Source organism: Rhea pennata, chromosome 1 (genome assembly GCF_028389875.1).
Source record: "Rhea pennata isolate bPtePen1 chromosome 1, bPtePen1.pri, whole genome shotgun sequence".
NCBI lineage: Eukaryota > Metazoa > Chordata > Aves > Rheiformes > Rheidae > Rhea > Rhea pennata.
In genome coordinates, this window is record NC_084663.1 from 31460962 (window position 1) to 31485489 (window position 24528).

General features: G+C 35.4%; 1 protein-coding gene across 29 annotated transcripts in view; it reads left to right on the forward strand.

The window, feature by feature from the left end:
* NRCAM (neuronal cell adhesion molecule) overlaps positions 1-24528 on the forward strand; it is a 59949-nt gene that overhangs the window by 33908 nt on the left and 1513 nt on the right. For 18 of the 29 annotated variants that reach the window (XM_062567272.1, XM_062567280.1, XM_062567326.1 and 15 more), the window contains 2 exons: positions 13053-13184; positions 16092-16170. In XM_062567272.1, coding sequence (XP_062423256.1) covers positions 13053-13184; positions 16092-16170 — 211 coding nt within the window. Of the gene's footprint in view, positions 1-7444; positions 7571-8647; positions 8801-13052; positions 13185-16091; positions 16171-24528 lie in introns of all 29 variants that reach the window. The other 11 variants (XM_062567179.1, XM_062567188.1, XM_062567197.1 and 8 more) reach the window with 3 other exon arrangements.

Consider the following 24528-nt stretch of genomic DNA (forward strand, 5'->3'; position numbering starts at 1 on the left):
GTGGAGGGAGGTGATCCTGCCCCTCTGCTCAGCCCTGGTGAGGCCTCATCTCGAGTCCTGTGTCCAGTTCTGGGCTCCCCAGGACAAGAGAGACATGGAGCTACTGGAGAGAGTCCAGCTCAGGGCTACGAGGATGATCAGAGGGCTGGAGCATCTGCCCTATGAGGAACGGCTGCGAGAGCTGGCCCTCTTCAGCCTGGGGAAGAGAAGAGTGAGGGGGGATCTTCTCAATGTGTACAAGTACCTGAAGGGAGGGTGTCAAGGGGATGGGGACAAACTCTTTTCAGTTGTCCCATGTGACAGGACAAGAGGCAATGGGCAGAAACTGAAGCACAGGAAGTTCTGCCTGACCGTGAGGGGGAATTTCGGAGCACTGGCACAGGTTGTCCCGAGAAGTTGTGGAATCTCCTTCTCTGGAGATATTCAAGGCCCACCTGGATGCAACCCTGTCTACCATGCTCTAGGTGACCCTGCTTTAGCGGGGAGGTTGGACTAGATGATCTCTGGAGGTCCCTTCCAACCTTACTGATTCTATGATTCTATGATACCTGTGTGTATATATATATAATGTATAAATGTATTTTATACATAAGTGTATATAAGGAGATTGTAATATCAGAATAATCTATTTCTGGTAAATGTATAAGGTTGCAGATATATTTTAATGACAAGTCTTTCTTGCTGCTTTTTAATCAGCCCTGGTAGCTGGTAGGTCAGCACAGTACAGTAAAACTGGGGTGTAGTCCTGGACATTGTGACAGAAATGAAAATTAAGTTCTTATCATTTGTAGCTAGCTATAAAAACTCATGCAAGGAAAAATGGATTCTCTATGTGAAACTGAGGTCTAGTTATAGCTGTATCACAGTCCTTAGTTAGAAGAAAGCATCTTATTTGTAAGCTCAGTTGGAGCAGCTTATGTTTCAGAGCTGTCAGTTTAGGTTCTCTGAAAACTTAAACAGATGCCTCCTTTTGGTTCCGTTCCATTTATGGTTTTGAAGTTTTCATGTATTCCTTTAACTATCTAGCTCTTATACTTGCAATGAAAACTCTGCAACAGTAAACAGAATGGAAGCAATGCATGACATCTGTTAGGACATCTGAGTTGCTTCAATTTTCAGATGAATGTTCTCAGTGGTCACTTGTGTCAGCATGATTAACTGTTTCACTACTGATCACGGACTACCAGGAAGGAAAAGGAGGATCATATTGCTAAGATCGAGTGCCAAATTATTTGGTCCCGTGAGTAGGTAGGTTTAGAAGACAGAAATACTCAGCCTACTTAAGAAGAAGCCATACCCAGCAGTGAATTTTTCTCCTCTGTCAATTCAGCAGAGCACTTGATAATCCATTCTTATTAATGTGGACCCAAAGCCACACCAAATAGAATATGAAATTTAGATATTTACAATTGTTTTGTGATCTATCAAAAACATCATCTCAGTTTTTGAGCAGCTGGAATTACTAGAGTGATGCAGTTATCCTTTCTTTTTACAAGTTAAGCTCATTCATTCTGGAGGCTAAAAAGACAATAGGATCCAAATTCAGACAGCCAAAATTCAGTCAAATTTCTGTACCTAGTGATGTACCTGCCTCTGAAAGCCTACCAAGGACCAGTCAGAAACATTAGACACAAAGTCCTGGAAGAGTTCAAAACATTTAAACTTGGGCTAAGTATGCTACTTGAGACACATTTCTCAGAGTGGAAAAAAAAAAAGAGGGCGGAAGCAAATAACATTACAGTACGCCTAAGAATCTTGTGGTGTCTCAGTATCCTTACTGTAGTCTGAAATACATTCCGTTTCTTGGCACTATACATACAGACAAAAGTGCCTGCACACACACATGCACACAGTGTGCTTAGTCTTTTGTTACTTTAAAAATAACCAAGACTGCTGACTGCTACACTTGACATTCTTAACATTAGCCCCACCTGAGTTTCTCTGATCATAATGACTGCACTGATGTAGATATTTTAAAAAAAAATCTCAATTTTTTCTAGATCAGTAAGTAGAGAAGCAAGCTTTGTTGCATTTTTCCCATAAGGTAAAATAACCATTTCGATGAAAATGTGGAATATGAGGACAAAGATAAAAGGTCTGGATAAAGGAATCATTTTTCGTTACACCTTGAAAAAACTTAGAGGGACAGAATATTACCGCAAACTGGAGACAAGATAAGGAAGAAGTTACTGTCTTCATTTAAGGTGGCCACTGTCTTAACCAAAAGATTCTTTGGACTAGAAAAGCTGTTGCATCAAATGACTGAAATACTGTGGATCTTGGCAAATGACAAAGAATTGAGTTTTGGTCTTCTCTTAGGCTCTACATTTCAGGGTAACTTAATGGGACAGGGGACATTCATGTCATTCTCTCACAAGCTTAGATTAGTAAATCGTGAGACATAGTATTTTCTGCTGAATATGGGCAAGCTCCCCTCTTACACTGTTTATACTCCAATTTACATTTCCTTTTCCAACTCTGTAATACTATGCATGACTTATAAAAATTATGACACTACAAATAAAAAAAATGGTTTTAGCGACTTGTATTCTAAATGTATGTGTCTGAAAACTGTCTAGGTAAAATGCATATGCCCAATATTATATAAGCAGTATGCATTGATACTACCATGATCTCCAGAGGTCCCTTCCAACCTTACCGATTCTATGTATTGACATCTGTCTGACAAGTATGAGCCAGATGCAAGAGAAGAAATTAGAGAGTAAGAAGCTGATTATATATATAAAAAAAATAAATTACCCATCTCTTAATGCCAGTATATGGAATTTGCTCTTGTATTTGTCTTGAGGCTTGAATTTTGTAACGTAAAAGTTGTAGATTAAAAAACAAACAAAAGCAAAACCCCTCTATGTTTGTCTTACAGATTCTAGCAGAATATCTTACCTTATTCCTTCATCTTTTCTTGTGTATTTTTTTCATTTGAATTTGTTTTCCACATTACATATGTGGATTGCCTAATTTTTTATGATATATTTCTTAAGAGCTTTTCTCTCATTTGACACTATCCTTTGAATGTGTGCTTATCACTTGCCATTATTCATGGGGATCTGGTGAATCCCATGAAGCTTGCTAAAGTTTTGATCTCTCTTGAGAGAGAGTATATCCTTGCTAAAATCCTGTCATGTCTCATGTCTATCCTGCTAAAATTTGTTGAATCTGCAGCCCAGGTCTAACTGTGTTATTTGGAGGAACTGTGTTCCTGAAAGGGATGTAAGGTTAAATATACAAAAAGCATTAAAGAAGCATAGGAATTAATTAAAAGAAGAAGAAGAAAAACATTACTTTGGACACAGGTCTCTCTCTCAACGATTGGCAAATGATTGTATAACATATCTCACTACCAGAATGAAACTGCTGAGAAATGCCAACTAAATCTTGCGTTGCATCACAGCATGGTAAACAGAGCTGAATTTTCTGGAGGTAGCTGAATAAGAAGCTTTTTTTGTAAAAATTGTATTTTACTAATAATCCAACCCCACCTTTTTTAGAGTCAGTCTTTTTGATAACAAATCTAGAGAACATAGTGCTTTTCTGATTTAAATAAATAAATAAATAAAATGAAAATAAAAGTAGTTCTCCCAGACACAAAACTTTTCTCCCTTTTGGCAACTGACACTTGCACACTGAGACTTTCTTCCAGCTGACAATTACACATCTTGCATTTGTGAAGAGTGTGAGGAAAGATACCAGAGAAAGAAAAGGTTATCTGTAATCAGTGGTGTAATTAGATTGAGAAGACAAGAGGCTGGAAAAATTTGCAACAAGCTTTGAATACAACTATTTTGACTTCAGGCTTTCATCATCCATGTCTTACATGTGTCACAATTCATGTTGCAAATATGGCACATGGAACAGATTAAAAACAAACTTTGTAGGCCTGCTGGGAAAATAAGACCAATCAGTAGTGAAAAAGAGGAAGAATAACAAAATTGATGATTTTGAAAACAGATATGCTACCGAACAAATTCATTGGTGTACTGTCTTCAATAATAAAAAATAGAACTTAAATTTGACAAAATATTACATAAGGATAACTGTACAAACAGCTACTGGTAAGAATCGGGTAAGAGTACACCTGAGAAATGTAAGCGTAAATCCACTTGAGAGGATTTGGAAAATAAGTTACCAAGAGAATGAAGACAGTTTTCAAACCCAACTTGTTATATGCACTTGCATAAGCTGAAAGAAATTTACTACCTAGTAGGTATTAAATCTAGCAGACAACTGTTTAATCAGAGAAGAAGCTGGAAATCTGAGTTAAAAGAAAAAAAGATGGATATAAAATGCCATTTTTTGCAGGAAAGGTAGTTATTTACTGGAGCAATATGCCAAGGGGTGTCAGCAGCTGTGTATCATTTGGAGTCTTTTGCACTAGACAAGGTAGTTTACTTCATCCACAAGTGCCTGGGCTTGCAGAGGGAGACGTTAGGTGGAGTTCTGGGACCTTTCTGTGCAAGAGTTGCACTACTGTTAATAGTTTCTTCTGGCTCTACCATCTGGTGACAAATACCAGTCTTATAGTTCTGCTGTGAGTCAGTTGTGTCTTATGGAAGACCAAAACATCAGAAAATACGGGTTTGAGAAAACATGATTTAATGAAAGGAAATGGAACAAGTTATATTTAGCTTTCAACCCTGTAGCTTTCTTGCACAGAAAAAATACTAAGATCCTGATTGTACACCTGTTCCAAAGCACAAATGAAGAAGGATCTAGGACTCTGCATCCTTCTAAATTTAGAATTTGCTATTCTTTCTTCTCACTACCTTGAAGTGGCATAGAGAAGTAGGATCCCTTAAGTCACCATACTGTATATAATTGCATATTAGCTTCTCCATAGACCACCCTGGCTCTGGTATTTCTTAGTGTTTTCATTGTTGATTTAGTAATCTGAATGTTTTTTTTCTCTAAATCTGTGGTTTTCTATTTCATTTTTGCTGAGGTCATTTTAAAGAGTAAATAAATGTATTCTTTGTTATTTTTGGTTGGTGAAAAGCATTTGGGCTGATATGTAAAGCATATAAGCACAACTTACCTACAATGAATAACAGACAAAAAAACACTTTAATGATACAAACATCAAAGGTGGGAATAGTAAGTTTAGTTCTCATTCATCATTTCAATCTGTATTAGTGGAATGAAGTTGATAAACTAGTATTGTGAAAATTTATAATTGCTAGAAAACATTTTCAAATGTATCCATCTATTAAGATAATATCCTCTATTATTTATCAATTAAGAAGATTTCATCTATTAAGATGCAATTTTTATTATTTAGGTCTTTTTAAAAAGACTAAGAAATTACAGTTTTCTGGGCACTGTACTCCTATTATTTACTCTGTTTTAGTGGATTATATACAGGAGGGGTTTTTTTGAGAAAATAATTTAACTATGTGGATACAAACTGTGCAGCACCACTTGGCTTGAGAACAGGGCTTTGCTTCTTTTATTTCCTGGTATATATGAAGCCATTGGAATTCTATTATTTGACTTTACTGAAGTGAGAATTCCACCTCTGGTGTTTTATGGTCTTTTGAAAAGCATTTTTGTTGTGGTTTCCAACATAAAAGATACGGTTTTAGCAGGATAGAAATGTCTGGTGCAAACAGTACTGCAGTAATGAAACACTTTCGTTAAAAAATAATTTTGTCTTGCTCTTTGAGGAACATCTGCTTTGTATCTGCGGTAGACTGTTAAAATCTATTTTCAGTAATATTAGGCTTTTCAGAGATAAGGACATTGTGCATATTTGTGTAAAATACTACTCTTAAAAGAAAATGTTAATAAGACACTGTACCTTAAAATACATAGCCTTTTACATTCCAGTGGTTTGCATACTACAAGTCAGAATATTTTCATGCTAGCTTTCCAGATATTTTGCTACTACTACATTTTAAGAAAGCTTTCATCAACAAGTTTAAAGAGGATCATCACAAATTCAATCTATTAAAAATTAATTTTATTAGTTTTATTAGTTTTACCTGGCCATAATTCAAACTTTTTCAAGTTTTGTTTTGTGTCTTTAGTTGTGAACTTCATCACCAGTGTAGTTAACTGTACCTGAGATTTTTGACAGATCAATTTTTCATAGACTAATTTAGTAATGAGGTATATAATAAAAATACATGCCTTTTTCTGAGAAAGGGTTTATATAATCTCAGCTGAGAATTCTAGTCTTCAAAATACAAGTTTAAAAATGCTAATATTTTTTCAGTGACATCACTCATATGACAAGGCCCTTTTATTTATATCTGAATTGTATGTACACACAAGTGTGAGTAAAAGTGGCCCTTGGAAATTTTAGGCTTGTAATTCTCTCTCTTTGTTTAACACCACATAAAGAACTGTAATATTAGTATCCCTGATTAGTATCCTATTTTAACTGATTTTCTGGAGCCAAGAAATAAAATTCTATGGGTAATTGACCCCTTCCTCCTGCGAATATAGTGTCCACCCAAAAACCACTTGCTCTTCAAGATGTTTATGATTACTCTGCAAAAAGTAAAATATGCAAGGAGTAAATTTGGTATTCTAGGGTTTGAGGAAATTGTTGATAGGTGAACGAATGCTTAACATGCAGTAAATCCCTAATGTTATTGAAGGAATATTCTGTAAAAGTACACACAAAAATCAGTTTGTTTTCAAATGAAAACATTGAATGAATTGTATGAATTAGCCATTTCATATTTTAACAAGTAAAACTGATTGAATCCTGCATGAACTTAGATTGTGCATGTGTTACTCACTTAACAGGTAAGGTTTTACTGTGTTACTTAAATGTTATTTTCTGATGCAAAGTGTTTTTATTCTTTATTTTTTCTTTCCTACTATCTCTGATCATGAAGGATATTCAGAAACCCTTTTTGCAACCTCCCCAGTCATGCATACTGTCCGTCCAACATTCTATAAGGGTATTGTCTTCCTTTTTTATCATTACCGATACAGTAGAGGTAAAATCCTGTAAAGGGCTTGCAGCTGAGGCATTTGCAGTGCATTCAATGACACTTGGAATAAAGGAAGAAGTGTACTTCCCTTATACCCTCCATCCTCTCCTGCCATTGCCTGTTACCCTTAGAATATTTTCAATTTTCGGCTGTGCACTTTACTTTCAGATGAATAGGAATAATGTTTTTGAAGATTTTTGGCAATTAGGAATTTTTAAGTATTTGGCAATCTTAGTGAATTAGGGCATGCTCAGTAGAGTACAGAGATTCTACTTTCTAATTTCATAGTATAGTAACTGTTTATGATTGAATTACCATATATACTAATTCAGTCACTAATTTCCCAAAATTGAAACAATGATGCATATACTATACTTTCCCTGAATATGGTCTAAATTAGCATAGTAGATTCTTAAATTCAATTTTTTTATATATGAAGTCACAATTTCATATTCTGCTTTGTTTTTCTATTGTGTATTCAGTGCAACCACTTTACCCAAGGATCAGAAATGTTACAACAGCTGCTGCTGAGACCTATGCCAATATCAGTTGGGAGTATGAGGGACCAGATCATGCGAGCTTTTATGTTGAATATGGTGTAGCAGGCAGTAAGAAGTCATTTCATTAAATTATTCTAAGTGTTCAGATACATTTTAAAATATTTTGGTAGTAAATGTGGTCCTAAATTGATCCAGTGTTCATGATCACTCTTAAATGTCGAGAAGAATTATTTTTTAATTTTATTGGGAACTCAGTTTTAATTGTAATAAACATCAATGTGTAGCAGCTATCAGTCTTTATTCCTTTGTATTTTTTTCAATTATTTTGAACATGAACTTCTAAAAACACAAATTGATTTAAATTGTTTATCATGCAGTAATTACATGTATGAAAATATGATTACTTATAATTAAACAGGATATAATTGTTCTCTTAATTATGTTCATTTCAGTTTGAAAAAAAGTAAATAAAAGACCAAATTGGAACAATTGTAGTAGTAAAATTAAACTTTAAAAAGATATAAATGAATTTGCATATTTTTATTGATATATTTTTCAATCTTTAATACCTTTTTTATTTTAGTCCTAGTAATCATTCAAACATAGAAAGTCAGTAAATAAAACCAAAATACTTTTATTCAAATACACTGTCCTTCTAAAATCATGACTAAAGATGGTCAGTCTAAAAATTGGAATATAAATGCTTTTTTCTGGATATTGTTCAGAAAAGTAGCTGAGACTCTATTAGAAAAAGATACAAGAGAATGAATGTTCAGGAAGTATGATGTGTTCAGATTTTGAAGTCGAACTTGTCAACCAAAATAAATATTGACTAACTACTAGAATCGTAATCTAATTAAGTGATTGAAATCTATTTTCATGTTTACTATAATTGAAAATTCATGAAAAATTCAGAAAATAGATGAAAATAGAATTTCTGTAGTACAATGGAACAAATGTTTAAAATAGTTCTCGTAATTCGTGTATAATGTCTTGATATTGCATGCAATATATTATTTTGAGTTATAATTTTATATAAGGTTTTACTATTTTTGAGAGAGTAATTACTTCTTTCAACCAACTAATAGCTTAGTCAACTAACTATCGGTAGTATTTTGTCTAGATGCTTTCAGTAACACATAGATAATAAAATTCCAATATGTTGTTTTCCTAAAATTTTTGTAGGCAAAGAAGATTGGAAAAAAGAAATTGTAAATGGTTCTCGAAGCTTCTTTGTGTTAAAGGGTTTAACACCAGGAACAGCATATAAAGTCCGGGTTGGTGCTGAGGGCCTGTCTGGTTTTAAGAGTTCAGAGGATGTGTTTGAGACAGGTCCAGGTGAGGCACACTATACCAGTTCTGTATCGTAGTCAGAATTGTGATAGACCGAGCGCTGAAATACTGAACGACTTCTGGCAAAGAGATGTTGTAGCTGACATCTGTATATGTTCCTTTTTTAGAGCAATGTTGAACTATTTTATGAATTGCTAGAAACGCCAGCATATTTATTTTGTAGGTTATGAATGTTTTCATCCTTTCAACACACTCTGCTTGTCTGTTATTTGTATTAGGGGCAAGATGCTCACTGCCCACACTCTGTGTGCTGTGCACTGGAGATAGACTATTTCATTTGCTTCCACTTTGTGTTTTAAATAATTTAATTAGACTACTGTATTTAAAAAATGTATACTTTCAATACCAAAATCTGATCTAAAATGTTTACATAATCAGAAGTGCAGATTCAATTTCATGTTTCCTGTAATCTGTTTAAACTACTGCTACGGGATTTCTAGTTATAAATATGTATTTTCCTATCATACTGGTTTCGTGTAAATATTTACTTCACAAACTGCCTGCTGTTTCAAGTTCTTTACGTATATTTTCTATAGCAAATATAAGCAAATTAGTAATACTTCTTCATTTAACTCTAAGAGAGGGCTTTATTGGGAGTTTTTTGATGTTATGCTAAATACGTTGTTGCCAACATAGCATGTTTTTGGTTAGCTGTTGCCATTTGTTGTGTATTTGCTAGCCACTTCTGCTCATTCCAAGCACTTTGGCCCGTGCATAGTTATTTAGCAGTAGTCTCACCAAATACAGAATATTATGATTTAAGAAAGTAGTTTAAATATGAAAATATGCCTGAACAATATGAAATAATTATCAGATAACAATGGCAATGAATATGTCAGTTTGAAAGTGAGTACTTTCTAAAATCATAATTTTTTGCTTTGTTTTGTTCCATTTCTGTTCACAGTGTATCATGTTGCTATAGGAAAGCTTTGAAAATATGGTACCAAATAATAGTGCCAAGCAATATGTATGGGCTAAATGCAGAGGTTGTTTATGCCTAGAACAGCTAATGATATAAAAGCAGATATGTAAAACTTCATGCAAACATACATCCAAAGTCCAAAGCAGCAGTAAACAAAGGATCAAGACTGTAGTGTAATTCAAAACAAGCCAAATGGGAACGTCCCCAGAAGCACCTTGCTGAACGGAAAATACTGAGTCGGTAGATAAGCAGTCCTGTACATACCTCTGAAAGAATCAGTTGCCTTGTCTTATGCCCTTGAGCAGTTAAGGAAGAAGGGAGTTTAAAGGTAGTCTTTTCTGATCTTGATCAAGGAAGGGTTTGATGCACAGTGCTGTGATTCTTACCCTAGTGATATACATACCATATTTCTTGCACAAAAATGTTGTATCACACTGTAGCCTAGATCCAAGCTGTTAAGACACTGGGAAAAAAAAACAAAATGGACAAAAGAGCAAAATACTGGAATATGGAATGTGTCCGTATTCCAGTTAGGAAGGAATTATCTAATAAGGAAGGAAACTGCAAGATTTAGCATATGAGGCTTTTATTGCAACTTTTTCTTCAGCAAGCATTCCTGTAGAGCGTCTTCATAGTGTATGGTTTTATTTTTTGAGCATATCAGTGTAGTTTATTGCTTTGATTCCTGCATTAGTAGCTTCTGTATTTACAAAAATAAATGTCTTTCTGCCTGAAGCAGATAATTTGTTTAGAGCGAGCAGGAAATGTGCCGTTTTTAAAGTAGCACTGGGTTCTATAGGCTGTAGAAACCCTTTCCTGCTGGAAATACAGTAAGTTAAAGAATACAGGAAGCTGCATAAGTAAGTTTTCATCTTTATTCTTTCTCATCTACCTTGCCTATTTTTATGCATGGGTTGTTTTGCTCAATGCTACTTTTTACTGCATTTGAATGTTAAATGTGCTTTTATGTCTTGCTATAGTATATATTATACAACCTTTAATGCCTTATTATAAACACACATTTGTAAAAATCAAAATAATTTTAACCTTAATGTGGAAGCAAAAGTTTGTATTAATTTGATTTATAGTTCAGAGGTAGATTGCCTTTGTGATTTTGTTTTTTAAGATTGCCTTTATATATATGTATATACACACACATATATAAAAAACTTTTAGCCATTTTTATGCAAAAATGGTTTAAATTGTCAGGCATATAGGAAACAATTTATCAAATACCAGAAAGCACAGTCTTTACCAATGGCTGGGAAATCTCCTAAATGTAATCCTATAATAACCAAACACATTAATTTATTATCTGTTTAACTGAAAATCAAATCATAACTGTGCTCAATAAAGCCAAAAATAGGCAGCAAAATAAAGAGTTAATTTTAGCCTAGTAATTCTATGAAATTTCTATATAGAATGGAGACTAGGTACTATCTCCAAATGTCACACGTACTTTTAGTTTTCATACAGCCCATGGAAAATCCTCAGGAGTCTAGGACCACACACAGCCCATGTTTCCAGACTAGGTCAATCCCAGGCTCTGAGATATATGACTGATAAGTGAAGTGAGACTGAGATAGGAGTTTAAATTCTGGCCGTAACTGAATATTACTATATTTTATTGTTAGTGTGCTTGCCAGCCCAGTGCCAGTCAGCTGTCTGCCAAACAATGCCCGTGTAGTTCAAAAGACAACCCCAGCCAGTGACTCTTCCCAAGAGTCCAAGTTTTGGAAGGGGAAGAGAGTTAAGCTCTATCACCAGGACTTGGGGCTAGAAAACAGTCAATGCTTCATTGAAAAGAGCTTCTCTGGGACATGTCACCATGAGCTTTCGCTTAAAGATGTATCTTCTGTAAAGAGAGGTGAAAATCTTTATGGGGCTCTGGGACTTCGACGTTTCTGGGAGTATGGCTATGTACTCACATTGTCCCCACCACTTGAGTGGACATGTTCTCTCTTAAGGAAAAGATCTGGGTGAAATATGTTCTGCAGTAAGAGCTAATGTGCTCACAGACACCAAAAAAGAGATTGACTGAAGGTGTGAAGTATAACTCATCCTAGTGCAAAGTGTCCACTAAGCTGATATCCAAAGCACTTCTGACCCTTACTAAAATCCTGGGTAATTTATTGACTGCGATCCGTCTTACCTTATTTCATGAAGCCAGAAAAAAACAATGCTGAACCAAAAGGCCATGTGAGGTATGCATAGAAAGCCTTTTGCATGTGACTTTCCGTATTTGTGTGGGAAGAGGATCTTTGTCTCTATCTCCCCATCTCGAGAGAGCTCTATTGGGCAACACTTCCTAGGAGATTTGGGGCTAGAGGCGAAGGTAGAGAACGAACTAATAAGGTTGGGCGGAGGTCCATCTTCCTCCCATTTCTTGTTGACTTCTATCTGTAGCACTCCCCTCACCCTTCCGATTTTATCTCAACAGTAAATCCTAAGGTCAGGTTTCTGTAGTGGGTTTCCAAATAGGACAGTAGGAATAGGCTTCACCAGGAAATTCTATAATGTCTTGGAGACTAACAGTAAGATTCGTGTCCCTAAATCTCATAGATACAATTGTTGCCCTTGTTAAAGACTATAGTGTTTCCTCTGTAGTTTGTTTCTCACTTGCATTATCTTCCAACTAGAGTCAAGATCTGGACAGAAAGAGTGCCAGTGAAGGGCTTCTCAGTCACACTGTGCAAGGTCATACAGTAATGTTGAATCATGGCAATCATGAAAATTGTAGGATGAGATAGGAGACTGAGGAGAAGAAGAAACCATAATGCTTAATAAGGCTTTAAAGGATGCTTTGTTGTTGACTACTAGTTGAAATTGAATGTTAAGGTCTTGAATGACCCATCTGTTGCCCTGTTTCGACTAATGGATGTGCATTAGCTAATGAGTATTGGCTTTTTGTTCATTTTGAGAATGCAATCCAAATGTTTGTATTAATTATAATTGCAATTTCATTCCAGTAATTTAATCAGTGTAAAATGGTTCAGAATAGTTTTGAGATTTGTGAAAAGCAATGTGGGATGTGCAACGCAGTAGTAATAGTTGCTAAGCATAAATGATGAACTAAGTTGGCAGAATGCTTATATATTCAAAAGGAAGTTCTGTGTATTTGTACTTGCAAACATTTTAAATAATGGAAATATTCCCCAAATGTAATACCATGTTTTTTCTTATTACTGATCTTCATAGTGAGTGTTACTCTTGTGTTATTCTTGTGTAATTAATGAACAATGGATACTGGCTTTTATATGAATTACTCTGACATCTAAATGCAGCAAAAAATCTCATGTTTCTTTTATTCTGCAGCAATGGCAAGTCGGCAGGTAGACATTGCTACTCAAGGATGGTTCATTGGTCTTATGTGTGCTGTGGCTCTTCTTATCTTGATTTTACTGATTGTTTGCTTCATAAGGAGGAATAAAGGTGGCAAATATCCAGGTATGATATATAATAATACAAGTAAAAATTGCTGGTAATCCTAGTAGGACAGATCTCAGTTTTATTGAAGAAATTAGATTTGTTGCTGGTTGACATTTACATTATGTATATGGGAGATCAATCCTGTCATTTGGTAGGCTTGTTGGGAGCAATCTGCCTATTGGTAGAAAATTACAATCTATTTAAGTGTAAGAAGGGTATCTCCCTTTTTCCTGGAGGGGGGTATTATACATTACCGCCCTAGAGTGTTTGATGCTTTGTTTGGGAATACAGGGCTCTCCCAGCAGGTACTATATGCCCCAGTTTCTGAAGTCTAACACAAATGGGTTTAACTCACTAAATTGAGCTGAGTTAGAATTTCATTAGTCTGAAGGCCTGGAAACATGCCAGATCATACCTGCCTTGTTATTTAATGTGCTGGGAAAACAGCATTTCATAGGAAAATTCCCTTCATAGATTATTTTGTTTCAAATATTCTACTCTCCTTAAATTCAGATTTACTCAGACTCTATGTCTTCTTCAAGCTCTGTGTTGTTGGAGCTAAATTTGAAGTCTTAACCCTCCGGTTAGGATTTTTTTTTTCTTTTAGAAGGGTTTTTCTTTATAGTTTATTTGAGTGTTAGGCCCTGCAATGGCTAAATATGTTTCATAATTTGTAATTAAAGATAGGACCTATAGAATGTGCCTCCTCTATCAAAACTCCAATCCCTCTGGATGTGTTTCTTGTAAAAGATGTATATGTATACATTCATGTGTTTGTGTCTTATATATCTTTTCTCAATAATTTCATGAAATTTTCTGTCCAGTACTATAGACTTCAAAGGTTTGGAAAATTACATAAGTATCCAGGCATTGGAATATTTGTCAAAGTCAACTCAAGCTTAACTTTAAATGTATAATTTCAGTTTGAACATGAACACAATGGATATGCTTATACAAATACAAAAAAAATCCATACTATATTTTAATTTCTGCCACTTTTTTGATCAATGCCTTATTTCAATTAGCACTTCTGAAAACTAGTGTTAGTGAGCATTTAAAGATTTTCTTCTGTGTATAGGTAGATCTTTCACAGCAGGACTTAACATATCAGGTGATTTTTACAAGAAGATAAAATCATCTTGATAAATAAAAGACTCCTACTCTGCCCAGAGAGTCTAACTATTTCATTGTTTTATGGTACAGATGAAGAATTGTAGTACAGCAAAAATAAAGTAAGGGAAGCTTCTGACCCAAAAGCTTTTGCCAGATGATTAAGGAATGCAGTGTTATGTAAAAGTTGAATGATAGGCTGAAGAAATTTCAGTTATTTTTCCTAATATTTGGAGTTTGTTAAGAGAAAATGAGAGGATATAGGAGAAGTGACTATTAGTTGAGAGAAATGAGAAGGACAGTTAGGAGGAGGGTGGAATAAGTGAAGTGATAAAACAAAAGCAGAGGAAGACTTGGAGTGAGCCGTCTTTCAGAAGAGGGCAAAACATAGCTAGAGTAAAAGTGTAGAAGGCAGTTGGATGCTGGTAACGTCATCAGCTTGTGGAAGTTCTCACTGTAGCGTGTCCGTTGACAAGATGTGGTGGACTTCAGCTGTGTCTGATAAGATTTCCAGGGTCAGCCTATATCCATTTGTACCAGTGACTCTAGAACTAATTATATTTCTGGTGTCATTGCAAATGTCCTGTTCTGCAGATGAACTGACAAATGAAAAGCACAACTATTTATACTTTTTTTGTCTTAGTTTTAGCATCTCATCTTGAGCTTTTCAATACGAAAATTTAACAGCCAGATACATTTCAAGGTGTTATGCATTGTCATCATTTCACAGTTAGAGATAACCATCAGTAATTACTCATATTATCTTAAAAAATGATATGTAAATTAATTATATGCAAATTAAGTGTATAAATTACCAGACTATGAGATTATATGTTGGATTATATGTTGGATGTAATTATCTTTTAAACAAGGAAAGGATTTGAATGAAAACTAGAAAAACATAAATGCAAAGGCACAGAGGAGAACTGTTAACAGTAGTTCCAGAAGTCAATACGTTGTTATCCTCTTGTCAACAGTCTCAATTTATAGGAATATGTATTTTATATAAACAACTGTTTTCTCAGGGACTAGTGGGTTTCAGTGCCAAAAGACTGTATTTTTACATAGTAAAAATACATGGTATTTTTAGGACTAGTTGCATGCACTTTTATTCTTATCAGTGAGTGATTACAAGTTTACTAAACCTATCAGGAGGATGTATTTAATTGCAAGTTCTGTAAGGGACGCAATTATGTTAAATTTAGGTCTAGTGTAGGCATTCTTGTTTTACTCTTGATCATGTTATATAAAAGAAGGAATGAACAGACTAAAAGGCTTTTTCCCAAGTTTAGTAACTTTTAAAATACGATATAATATTCCCCTGGAGTGTCTATTAGAGAACCTTTACTGCATTGCATAATGTGAAAGGAGAATGGCTACAAACTAACAGTGAACATATGTGATACTGATTCAATTTTATCGGTCAGTATGAAAGGAATATCAAGAGTGAGTAGAGAGTATGGATAAGTAAAACAAAATTATTCAGATTGCAATAAACAATAATTCTATTAATAACATAAGTATTTTAGTAGGCTTTTTAATCGAAAACTCCCTTTAATGCTAGAGGTGAAAGGAAGTTTTACTAATGCCAAATGAAATGCAATATTTTTAACTTGAATTAAGATAAAATTCTGTAACTAATTATGAGATTTTTTTCCTTAAAAATGAAAAATGTAACAGCCTAAGACTTCAGTTCAGAGAACGGGCTTTACTCAAATATGTTCCTGCCAAATGTGATCAATATGTGAAATTAGGATCCTAAGTCTTTCTAGTCTTGCAATTTAATGATGAAAATTCCAATTTCAAATATTTTAGTGAAGGAAAAGGAGGATGCACATGCTGATCCAGAAATACAACCTATGAAAGAAGATGATGGAACATTTGGAGAATACAGGTGAGTAGCTGATGTGATTTGTCATGATCACTACTCATATCACACATGTACTTCATATAATAACTCACTTATTAATTCAAAATTGTAACATTTTTCACTCTTGACAAATATTCTGTATTCAGTGTTTTATCGTACTATTTGTAGATGGTATTTCAGTTAGACCGCTAGAAGCAATGTTAAACACCCAAGATTTCTGAATTGAGAGAGCTTAGAATGTATTCTAAGGATTGTCCACTAATTCAAGTTGAAGTCCAAATTCAACTCGAAAGTGTCTGAAAGTGAGGAATCTTTGTTTACAAGCCCATCTTTCAGATAATTAAATATCAGATACTATGTGCTTTTCAGATAATGCATGCTTGCATCCTTAGGGTTATGGCACATAACTGCGTTCTTTTTTGGAAAATACTTTTCTTATAGAAATTAATAAAGACAACATGGTGTTCCACTGCCTGGAAAATAAGCTAATTTCAAATAGCTAACAATGCTAACACTTAATCCAATAGCAAAAAAGAGATGTTAAATAAAGAGAGAACGGCCTAAAAGAAAAACAAATTTCTATTTCATCTTTTTTTTGTGCAAGAAATATAGCAAGCTACTTCAAAGCATGCCACCAGCTTTTTTTCCTGGTTGTGTTCCTTTATCCTAAATATATGTTAACTGAATCTCCTTGCAACACAGAAAACACACTTTGGCAACTCTGTTCGTATAACAAATATCGGTGCGGTTGTTTATTAACAAAGAAGGATTTTATTTGCTGTATTTTGATTAGCTCAGGAAATAATGTTGTTATTTTCTAAATATGTCAATGCCACTATATTTTACTTGGGTGTTATGAAACATTTTAAAGTGTGTTCCTGTGTCAAAAAATTGTAAAGGCAGTTTATTTTTTTATAGCTGTAAAATTTACAAAAGTGCATTGAAAGAAATTATTTTGATTGATTTTTTTTAAGAAGAATTCACTCTGTTTTGTAGTTTCTTTATATAAGGCTGGAAGAGGTTCACAGTTTTGAATACCAAAGAGCAGTTTCTCTCAATTCTTTATTGATTAAAAAAAAATCTGTTGTTCAGAGTAGTGATTTATTGCAGTATTTTATTTTAAGCATGTATGAGGTAATTAAATTTATCTGATAAAAAGAAAGGTGTGAAGCAGTGGTTGGATGCAGATGTACATGAGTATTTTATAAGATTTCCTAGGTAGTCCAGTTTGCATTCTACTTTATGGCTCCTCTGCTTTTCTATATCAGGATCTTTCGCTAGCTGAGACTGATCTTCAGCTGATCTACAGAGTTGTACAAGTTGTGTGGCTTGAATACATATTTACTCAGGTGTAGAATAAGACTATTCAACCTGTTTTCATGTGTGGTCTGTAGCAAAATTTGAATGTATGTCTCCATATTTAAATGGCTTCAGTTAATCTATAGAATCATCTAGTGCATCATTAAATGATTTTATAAGGCATTTATCAACCTTTTGTCTGGTGAATATGGACAGTTGCATGCATGGCTTTTCAAAGTTGTTCATATGAAGAAGCTCATCCTATTTACCATGCAAAACCTCTTTTCTATATGGTTTTTTTGTTTAATTAGTCTGTATTGGGCTTTCCTCTTTTTTCCTTAGAGACAGGGCAGCAGCAGCAACCAGTCAGATTACAGAAGATATCATGGCATCCTCTCTGCAGCCCAGCATCACTGCAGACACTCAGTTTCCAGTTTGTCTGTCTCATATGGCACTGGTCACAATGCAGTGCTTCTTTGAGGAAAAAGGGTTTAGGTTTTCACTTAAAAAAAAAAAGAAAGAAAGAAAGAAAGAAAGAAAAAAAAAAGAAAAAGTAATTTTTGAAAAGTCTAGGAATTCGAGTATTTTGAACTTTTTTCATCACTTCAGGTCCATGTCTACTTGGACAGTAAAGAAAATGGACAAGAAAAGACAAGGTAGCTGTGCCAAATCTCCTGAAGCAGACTCTGTCTTTACCAAAGCAATTTCTGTGAGATCTGACAGATCCAACTTCTTCAGAAGGTCAGGGGATCAATACTCCAGCACCAGATCAGAGACCTCCTTCTCCAGGAGGAGGGCTAGGCAGCCTTCAGAGCTTACAAGGGTTAGTTCTGTCTCTGCTTCCCTCTGCCAAGAGGAAAAGAGGTCAGATGAATGGAAATACAGGCATGGCTCTAGACATCATGCTTCCAAGCAACAGATAATGGGGTCGGAGGAGGGCTCAGATTCTCAGGTAGGACAGCCTTCCCCTTTCCAGCAGCGGCTCGCCTGCCGCTCAGTTCGTGGCTCACTGGCAAGGCAACGTTCTTCTCTCCAGCAGTGGTTCAACCAGACCCCAGACTACAGCTCAGACTCAGAAGACTCTCAAAGTTCCTACCACAAGAAGGTAAGACCTTCTACTACTACTCATTTCTCCGAATCTGAAAAAAATACGATAGTAAGATCTATAATATTGCCTGAGTTGGCTACTGTGTTAAAGGATGCACTGACAGCAGCCAGACAAAGTATAACTTCTGTGGCACAAGCTAGCTCCCATTCAGTAAAGCATCCCAGGGTACCAATTACAGAAGTTCCTGTGGTTCCTCTAGAAGCAACTGGGAACAGTTCCCAAGCTTTTGAGTCTGACTGTGTGGACAGTTTAAAAGAACAAATGGCTTCTAGACAGGACAAATCTAAGGCTGACAAGGCCTTGGAGTCATCCTCTGAAGATGTGGAGGTGTCATCTCAGTCCCTTACAGACGACCAAGAGGAACTGGATCATGTGCGTAAGTTTGACATAGAGAATCAGAATTACCTCTTCAAGCACATTAAGCGAGTGCTAATGTTGAAATCTTCCAAATCTGAATGCCCTTCAGAGGAGCTGCCCATCCCCTCTGAAGAAGGCAAGGTAGACAATGCCCTTCCTATCCATTCAGCAGTGGAAAATCTTGTCCATAGGATTTGGAGTAATCCTGAGGCAAAACATGAACCCCCAGCAGTCCTACGTAAGGTGTATCCTCTTCCAGCAGATAAAGCTGCTTTGTGGGGGGCCTTGCCTGAGGTGGACAGGGCAGTGGTTACTGGAGATTCTGCACCTGCTAATGTGGATGCTCTGTCTGAAGATCCTACTGATAGAAAGGTTGAGGAAGCAATCAAAAGGTCTTTCAAGCTAGTTGCGGCCCAACTTGGAGTATCCATCTACTGCACCTATGTTTCAAGAGCCTTGCTAGTATGGCTGGAGGAGGAACAAGACAGAGCCAAAAAGAAATCGGTCCAATCCACTGCCAGGCAGAGGACACGTAGGCTATGTAAAATTGCAGCTAATTTCATCCATGATGCAGCTGAGGATTCTCTAAGACTCACAGTTAAAAATATGGCCTGCCTCACAGTAGCCTGGAGAGCTATATGGTTACGGCCTTGGACCTCATCACTAGATCTAAAATCTCGACTGCTGTCCTTACCATATACAGGTGGCAAACTATTTGGCGAATCTGCGGTAAAGATCATAAAAAAATTTTCAGAGCACAGACATTCCTTCTATCATCTGAGGAAAAAAAGATCTGTTGAAAGCTCTTTGTTTTCTTATCCTCACAGCTGTCTGAGCTCTTTCCGTTCTGCTCCTAAGTTTAAAGGAGGGAAGGGAAAGTATAAGGTCTCACAGTCCTTTCACACCAACTACAGAAGGACATCTCATTTGCCTAGAGGCATCAGAGATATCAAGAGGAACTTTCTGACAATATAGACTTGCTTCTGTTTTTCTCAGGAACTGGGAAAAGTGGGAGATTTGGAAACTTATGGTGAAAAAGCACCAGTATTTTTGGGCAAGTAAGCCCAATGCTTAGGAAATCGGTCATTTCAAAGTAAGATTTAAGTAATTTTGCCACTAATTAACATTTTCCAGAAAAGTCATAGCTCTCAGATTTAGGGGGAGCTTTTTTCATATTCAGTCGGTAGGCTTCCCAGTATTCTTGACATGGTCTGGACCTGTTTAAAGTTTTTCACTCTTCAGCTGTATTTCTTCACCTGAGAGCATACTTCCTGCAGAACCTGCCAACATGGGATTTTTCTGCCATATCAGTCTAATGAAGGAAATAATGCTTTAGGAAATTTGGTTTTTTTTTTTTTTTTTTTTTTTTTTGGAAACCACTGAATAACTGGATACACAATCCTCCTGTGGCTGGAGATGTAACTGGGACTTCACATAACAAGGGAAAACAGTGCCTCTGGAAGTCTGTTTCATAGCAAAGCAATTGCATTATAATCCTAATGGTTTTGAGTTATAGAAGATTGATAAAGTTAATTGTGAACAGCGAATGATTATACCAAACCACTGCAAGAAATGCTGTAAATGAATGTTTGTTTAAAGAAAAAATAAAGACAAAGAGCTCCTGCTCAGGTCAGCACAGGTCTACCTATCAGCCTAAATAAATTTCTGTGCTGGGACAAGAATCAAGAGAAATTAAGTTATAACATCTTCAGACTTTTGGATTTGAGGATGGGGAGAGATTGCAAGTATGAATTTGTTAAACTTTGTGGGAGATATGAAAGGGAAGCTTTTCACATCTTTTATTACATGATATCTGTGTTTTTTTTTCTTCTAATAAGATAAAGTCTGTGAAATGTGCTCAGGAAGGTCAAATAGGACAAGGCCTCTACAGTGGTAGGACTGCTAGTATCATTGCACAGGCTGTTTGCACACTTAACTGAATTCATTTGCCTCTTTTCTCAAGTGTTTTGATGCACAAAGTATTTTTTCCAAGAAATTCTTAGCTACTCTAAGAGATGCTCTGGAAATGGTTGGTGGGCAACTTTGAGTTTGTTAAGTAATATACTACTCTTCCACCTTTCTCTAGGTTGATTAACAGTGTGGATATAGTTTATAGCTGCAATAGTATTTTTCTCTATTGTATTCTTTCAAATTTTACTGCTACACAGGTTTGTTTCTGGAGGATCTGCCAAATATTTGTGCCATCACCACTCTCCATCTAAGCTCAGTTGCTTCTAACACAAGAAATAATGTCAATAGACTGCCTGAGGAGTCTTACCTCTGAATAGTCTGATTGGATTTGGCAGCAGTCTTACTGTGTCCTCATTCACACACACATGCTTTCTTTGATGGTTCCTAACTTAATTCTGGAACGTCCATGTTGCTGCTTTTTGAATCATTACATTGATTTCATTTTATATGTTTTTTGTCCAGAAGACATAGTAAATGTGAAAAATTTGATTGACTTTATCTCAAGCAAATTTTTCTTTAGAATTTTCACAAGGAGAGAGTCGGATTATTTGACAAACAGTTTTTTCAATCTATTGCCAGTTAGAGGAAGAGCTCAGTATTCCAGTTTTTACAGCTTCTGCTAAGACTGAAGATCAGTATTGCAGAGATGCTAGACACAAGCTACTTGGAAAAAACTAATATAGATGTGTGTATATCTTAACTGGATTAGAAATAGTAAACAGTTCTGAAACCTGGATTGAGTCATAACACATAGGGGAAAAAAAAGTATAGGTGTACAGGGAAAGAGTTTTTCATCTACCTGTCTTCAAGATCCCTAACAACTTATAAGCATGAGCAAAAACATGTTCAGTATTAGAGCAGAGTTCCTCTTAAAATTTACAGAGAAGCCATAGTCTAAGGTACTTCTGTAGCTTTATGTGAATGTTTATACCTAAACATTTCTGGGCTGTTGACCTGAGGGTACAGAAGAAGGGAATATATTCCCAACAGGTCTTTTCCGCATCCTCTTGTCCCATAGCCCAGAATGGATTTTCTTTGCTTTGTGTTACTTTCATGCGACACCTGTATTATAAGGAAAAGTAGTATATTGCTAACCATATATTGAGTTGTTTTGCATGTTTATTAATGTGGCAAAGTTTAGCGGGAACTAATTGCCTGCTGGACTGCAAAAGCATCATAGAACTGTCTTCCCCATTCTGACTGGTTGCTGCATGTACCCATTTCTAAGGAAGAAAAATTAGAAAGGTGAAGGAAGAAAGGAGATTTGAAGGTAACACATTTTCAATAACTGTGATAAGCTTGTGAAATAGAAAGTACTATTTTTTAAAGTAAATTTGTGCTTTGTGCTTGCCATTATCACCTTCCTACTTCTTTATATCTTTTAATCATTAGCTGCAAGTTTGCTATTTGTTTCATGAAATTAAGAAGAAAAAGAAATATGTATTCATATATTAGCAATAATTTATGAAAAATATTTAAATCATGCTTTCAGAGTATACTTTAATATTAAACACACTGTTCTTACTAAAATGGCAAGTTACTGAAATGGCCTGATTATCTGTAAATATCAGTCTTCATTAAGATACTGTCATCCTTAAAAAGCTAATAGTATGAAATTTATCTGTAAGACAACAAATAGTAAAAGTATCGCTGGATTTAACTTTCATGGCTGTCTTATCTACATGCAGATTTCATACACATACTCACCTCCTGTTTGGTTCCCAGTACTTACGGTCTCACTATTAATTGTAGGCACAGTTATGTGATATATTTCAAAATACTTTTAAATTTTCCATAGTAATTATATTCAATCCAACTTGTACTTTATTTTCCATTCCAAATACTGCACTAGGTAAGTATAAAAGTCAGCAAACAAAACCACGGGCAAAAACCAAAAGAAATTATTATCTATCATGATTGCATTTTGGAACAGTTTTATGAAAGATCATAAACAAGATTAGCAAGCCTCAGAGAAGATATATTAGAATTTCTGGCTTTAACGTGTTTCTTCAGTGTAGTATTATGTGTTCCATAGCCAGTATTTTACAGTTCTTTGTGCTTCGGTATTCACAATGAGACAATCCAGCTACTTTTTCAAATTGCTTCTTGGCGGCACACAGAAAATCCATTATTTCTCCATAGCACCAGGGACCCTTCTCTGTTTTGCACCCTGAGGGTTATAAAATTGCCATCCAGAACACTGGTGTCTTCACTTTCTCTGCCTCTGTCTGTCTGTCTCTCTCTCTCTCTCTCGTATTTGTTTCTTACTGTTTCTTCTTCAATTTCTTCTGCTTCCATCAAAAATTCTATATTCATATCTAGTACAGGAGTCACAATCATAGTCCACTTTGATAAAGAATCATGGTGCGGTGGCATATGTTTCTTCTTCCTAAACAAGTGGAAAGCTCTCTGGGTAATCCCACTTCTCTTTTTACCACCAGAGTCCGGGCAGAACTTCTCTCTGGACTTCTGTGGTGCAAGAAGGGAGGGAATCCCCAGGTTCAAACTTGATTTCTTTTTTTTATCTGCTCTATGTGTGCAGTTACACCAGTAGTCACATCCATGCAGGTACACCTAGGTAAATCTGCAGTTTTGTTTGTTTGTTTTTTAATTATACAGACAGTAGAATCTGCATCATTACTAAAATATAGAAAAATCACAGATACAATGCAGACAACTGTATTTCTTCCTTGTTTAGATTATAAATAAATTTTATTTATTTAGAAACCAATGCAAAATATTTATAAACAAAAAATGTGAACAAGAAAACTGTAAGAGCAACACAAAGTAAAAGTTCCTGTATCCAGATTTATGTAGTTTATAAATTAACCTTTAGTTTTGTTTTGGATTAAACACAAAGATGTCTAAATAATTTTAAAATATTGATGAGGTACTTTATCGTATATTCCAGCCTACTGAATTACATTGGATAGGATCATACTTCAGAATATTTGCACATTTTTCTGTCAATTTGGAATATGATACAAATGCAATTTTAATTTATTCTCATTCCTACTTATGCTGTAAAACAGTAAATTGTATGTACAATACTCTTTACTAGATGCTCTCATACAGCAAGCTTTGAACACTGCAGATCATTTCTCTTTGGGAGCAGAACCTACTACTATTTGAAAGTGAGGGCTTAGTGTTCATTTTGTTTGTATAGCCTGTTTCTAATGACTCTAATGCACTCTGAGGATGACGGACAAACTACATTTCTCTCTGACAAGGGCATTCATACCTACAATGCTTAAATACTGTATTCTCTCTTTGACCTATTAAATGCAATGTCCTTCCAAAATGATCTCTCTTAAGAAATACTTTGCAAGATAGTTGTGTTTGTACTATTACAAACATTTTCACCTTGCTTCCAGAGGCTTGGCATTTTGGAGTTGAATTTTTGTAAGTGTTAAACACTGTCTGTTTGCGATACCAGTGGGCACAGAAGATCAGTGATACGATATTTATTCTCATGCCACAAAGTCAAACTGACAGTCAAGTTCAGATTTTTTGCCTTCTTGTATTTTAATTTTAACATGACGGTTTTCTTAGATGGAAATATGATTATATTCCTACCATTTCTCTCTTCCTATATAGAAAAATAAAACTTCTGTTACGCTTTTCTTTTTGTAAGTATATCCATATTA